Source organism: Frankliniella occidentalis, unplaced genomic scaffold (genome assembly GCF_000697945.3).
Source record: "Frankliniella occidentalis isolate FOCC.00 unplaced genomic scaffold, Focc_3.1 Scaffold87, whole genome shotgun sequence".
Classification (NCBI taxonomy): Eukaryota; Metazoa; Arthropoda; class Insecta; order Thysanoptera; family Thripidae; genus Frankliniella; species Frankliniella occidentalis.
The window spans coordinates 73,523-78,473 of NW_026267216.1; the positions used below are offsets into that span (position 1 = coordinate 73,523).

Consider the following 4,951-nt stretch of genomic DNA (forward strand, 5'->3'; position numbering starts at 1 on the left):
ACAAAGAGACATTAGTTTCTTTTTACAGTTGCTAACATCACTATCAAAATTATGTTAGTCAACTTTTTTATGTTTTTCAAATTTAAATTTGAAAAAAAATGATAACTATGATATTTCAAACTAATGTTATTGAAAGAGACGATACTTACAATGTTATCGGCACATTTCGGGAGAAACAACAATAGTTTTCTCAAAGCTGAGTGGACATGTGTGTTGTAGTCATTAACCTATACAATGACTATTTTGCTATAATGCACTTATGGCTCTGGGAAGTCATTCTTGTTGTAAAAGCAAGTTCAAGAAAAGTCCAACTATTCTGCTTATTTTCCAGGAGCCTGTCAAGTAAGTTATCTTTTAGATACCTGTGATAGAATAACAAACATTAGAAGCCAATGTGAATGTTAGGGATTGATGGCAGAGTATTTTATAGATCATGGTGACAAGTGATTTTGCTTAAGTAGAATGTGCATCCAGAGCTGAACTGATAAAAAACAACAGTCTAGTTATGTGCTACCAAAAAAGCGAATGTCCGAGTCTGATGAAGCAAAACAACGAAAGTCCATATGTGAGCTAAAATAAGCGCAAAAGTCCAATTATTTTGTGGACTTTCGCTGTTATGTCAGCCCATGGTTGGACTTTCGCTGTTTTGATCTGAAAATGTATGGACTTTCGTTGTTTAGGTCAGCTCACATGAGGACATTCGTTTCTTTGTTGGCTCTTTCGCTATTTGGTACTGCTCTGTATCTCTGCCGTTTATTAAGATATTTTAAATCCGTTTACACTGATAAACTAAGTGTTCAACTGCTCAACACTTGTAAGTGTGCAACTGCAAGTTGAATACTTGCAAGTGTGCAACTCCGTAGTCGTACACTTGCAAGTGTAAAACTCGGTAGATGTGCACTTGCAAGTGTGCAACTCCGTAGTCGTACACTTGCAAGTGTTAAACTCGGTAGATGGGCATTTGCAAGTGTGCAACTCCTCGGTTGCACACTTCCTTAGATTAGACGCTTACTGTGTAGGAAGTGTTCAACCGAGGAGTTGCACACTTGCAAGTGCACACCTACCGAGTTGCACACTTGGAAGTATTTAACTTGCAGTTGCACACTTGCAAGTATTTAACTTACAGTTGCACACTTAGAAGTGTTGAGCAGTTGAACACTTAGTTTATCAGTGTACACAGAAAGATTCGCCTTAAAGTATAGAGTTTACTGCTAACAAAAACCTGAAATGAGTAAAGGGTGGACTTACGTCCTTTTGTTGGCTCATCAGTGAATTGCTGAAGCTAATTGTTTTTAACAGTCCTAAACAGCCTGTCCGAGCCTTTTCCGGGCTGGGTGGACAACCTCAATGGACCCTTCTCCATCTTCATTGGGGTCGTGAAGGGTGTGATTCGGTACACGTGGGGCGACCCTGACGTGGCGTTGTCATACACACCCGTGGACTGGGCGATCCGCGGCATGGTTGCCCTGGCAGTAGCGAAGGCCAACAAGTCCCAAGCGTTACAGTGAGTAACTAACTCCACATTCGTTCAGTTTATGGAACATCACGTCAAAAGGACAAAACAGTATTGGATGAGCGCCATTAAAAGCCAATCTTTGAGCTAGAATGCTTATCTTTCAATGTGGTCTGTCTTTAAATGATTAAAAAACGACTCTGATTTTCCCAAATCGCTTATCATAATTCCTTCTCGAGTTATCGTGCATATAAAAAGAATGGAAAGACGAGTTCAAAGACAGCATTTGAGTGCATCGGTTGCTTGACCTTGGAAAAAAGACCAAAAGGCTGCAAAAAATGTTTTTCCTGAAAATGTCCTTAAGCCGTAAAAAAAGCCGCTCCATGTCGTAAAACTGTAAAAGTAATACCCACCCCCCTTAAAAAAAACTGCAAATAATGGGTTGAACCGGGTTGAACCACATCCTTCTTAGGGTTCTAGGTGCCCTCGATCGCTTACTATCAAGAAAAAGTTGGGTTTTACGTAAGAATCGGACAAAATTTGAGCTTTAAATGAATTCAATTCGAGAAAAGCTGAGGTTTCGTTCTCTTTTAATTTTTGAGTGATAAGTCCCCGATAATTGCTGTGAGAATGCCACATTGGCGGGCCGCACCGCACGGCCCCATTCCCATACATACCCGAAGGGGCCACCACTTCGATTTAGGATATTCACAGGATTAAATGATTACACAGGGATTACGCATGAATTTTAAGTGATTCCATGTAAATTGTGTTGACTTTCTGGGTCTGAAACCATAAAACATCGATAGTTCGGTGAAATTTAGTGAAAAGTTTTCAAAATTTAGGTTAAGTATGACATGGGGATTACACTTCCATCTACACAGGATTCCGTGGGTGGTGGCCCCCTAGTACGTACCTTTTGTTAAATCGTCTCGGTAGTCAGCACCGCAGGCCTAGCTTTATGTACGCCACGGCCACGGCGTCGCAGCGGAACAGTGTTTCGTGAGATATCGCGAAGCCTGTTATGTGGAGACCGAGGGGTGGCCGACTCGTATAATACTCCGTACACGGACCTTATAGTACCGTATAATACCTATAATATTTTATAATACCTATAATACTTTATAATACCTATAACGCATGTTTGTAGGTTCATAGTTAAACCCCTAGTTTTTAAACATGTTATTTCTGGTTATTTCTTTTTTTTTAGTTAAAACGATTCTATTAATGTAAACTGGGTTGGTATTATGTATGTAGGCTCAAATCAAACAGAAAAACTAGTTCTGTAAACTGTGGGTTTGTGAAGAATCAACAACTTTTCATACGTGAGTCATTTGTCCCAACCATGACTTAATGCCCCGATTTCTGAAGCCAGGGTAGTAATAAAACCTTTCCGTTACTTTCAAAATATTTGCTACACATGTCATTTTGGGCTGAACCTATGAAAATGCAGAATCTTATTTAAAACAAGATAAGAGTTCTAGTGTGTATTTAAAAAAAATTCCAATCTACAATATGGTTCAAAATTATTTTCTTAATCTAAAATAATTACTTTCTACAATTTTCATTGGTTTAACCAAAAATGACTTGTCTAATAAATATTTAGAAAGAAACGGAAAGGTTTTATCATTATTCTGGCTTCAGAAATGTTGCGCGTTAAATCATAATTGGGATAAATGACTCAAGTAGGAAAAGTTGTCGTTTCTTCACAAACCCAAAGGTTACGGAACTTTTGTTTTGTTTGACTTTTTTTTGAAGAGGAACCTATTAACAGGAATCCTATCCAGTTTATATCAACTGAATCGGTTTAACTCTAAAATATAACTAGAAACAACCTGTTTATAACTAGGAGCTCAAGTTTAATGTAAGGGCTTAAGTGGTCAACTTATATCAATCTTAAGCAATTGTTGAGCACCTGCTGGAGTCTGTCCCCAGAACTTCTGGCTAACAAGAATAACCTATTACACTTTATAGTATCTTACAATTCCTTATAATACTGGCTATAATACCATAATATTTATAATATCCTGTTATATTCTATAATACTTATAATATTCTATAATACCTATAGTATTCTATAATACTTTTATAATACCTATAATATATAGCACTCCGTACACGGCTCAGGCGAGTCGGCCACCCCTCGGTGGAGACGTGGTCTGGCGTACATATAACTTGTAAGAATTGACAGAGAAGACCTATACAAAATCCGGTCATTTTCCGGTTCTCTCGACAAACTACTGGATGTGGACATCGGATTCTCGATCTCAGTTATCGAATTTAGCCTATCGAACAAAGTTGATCACCACAATAAAATTTTCTGCTTGCGTGTAGGTAAAATGCTGTTCCCTGTGACCATTTCAACTGATGCAAATATATTGTTTCTCTTTCCCTAGGTCAACGGATGACGAAGTAGACGTAGTCAACATGGAAACCACAAGCGTCGATAAGTTCAGCTTCGGTCGTCAGGCTTCATACATCCCTAAATTTATGAGTACCGGAATTAACGCAATACGGTATCCTCGCTTTACGGTGACCACGAGCTACGCGCATTACTGGGTCGGCGTGATGGTGGAGGAACTGCCTTACGGACTCATCATCGACCTGCTACTTCGACTCAGTGGGCAGCAGCCCAGGTGAGCCCCTCGTCTGGGAGTACCTTGAAATGCATCTAAACCAAGACTATATAAAATGCCTGGAATATGTTCTAATTTTGTTTCCAGAATGACAAAAATCTATAGAAAAAAGTTCTTCACTAATCAAGCTCTTTCTTACTTCATGTTGAACAAATTCCCCGTAGAAATGGGTAAATTGGAGCAAGTGCATAAAACACTTCGGCCTGCAGACAGAATTTCTTTTGGAGTACTGATTAACGACCAAGAATCTGGATTGGTTTATGTAAGTACCTTTCGATGCCCTTTCTTTCCTGGCGACCACAGCACCCCTGCACCATTTAATGTAAATATGTCTACCCGCAAAACAGGAAAGATTACCGTTTATGATACAGACATTGGAAAAGGCGCAGGAATACGTCTTCGGCGAGACATCTACCACTGAGAAAAATAACGCAAGGTTAAAAAAGTGAGTGTTCCGTCAGCAATGTACTTTTGTAATCCGATATTATTTGCTTTTTACTACCAGTTCAATTGTTTGCAGGTTGTACGCACTCGATTTAGTTTTAAGTGCCATATGGTACTGTCTTATATTTGCGATAGTTGGGAAACCATTACTTAATAAAGTGGTGAGCTTAGTATAAACAGAGTGGGGAATAGGGATTCTTCAGAAGTATAGCAAAACCTAAAAATTTCGAGAAACTGAACAGCGAAGTTTGCGAACCTTTTTCATTGTGTGTATTTATTTACTCGAATACAAAGCCAAATGTAAAATAGTTATGGGGTGGCTATACATGACCAATTATACAGAGCATGCATTCGATAAAGCAGCAAGGAGTGAGCAAATTTTCGTAAAAATAAAACATCTAGCCCATAAATAAAAGAT

General features: G+C 38.7%; 1 protein-coding gene across 1 annotated transcript in view; it reads left to right on the forward strand.

Annotated features, from left to right (window-relative positions):
* Window positions 1-4,945, forward strand: part of LOC113212579 (fatty acyl-CoA reductase wat) — a 24,763-nt gene extending 19,818 nt beyond the window's left edge. The window contains exons 4-8 of the mRNA XM_052269245.1: window positions 1,300-1,504; window positions 3,850-4,089; window positions 4,177-4,351; window positions 4,437-4,534; window positions 4,610-4,945. Coding sequence (XP_052125205.1) covers window positions 1,300-1,504; window positions 3,850-4,089; window positions 4,177-4,351; window positions 4,437-4,534; window positions 4,610-4,709 — 818 coding nt within the window. The 3' untranslated portion in view covers window positions 4,710-4,945. The remainder of the gene's footprint in view (window positions 1-1,299; window positions 1,505-3,849; window positions 4,090-4,176; window positions 4,352-4,436; window positions 4,535-4,609) is intronic.
* Window positions 4,946-4,951: the final 6 nt, after the last annotated feature.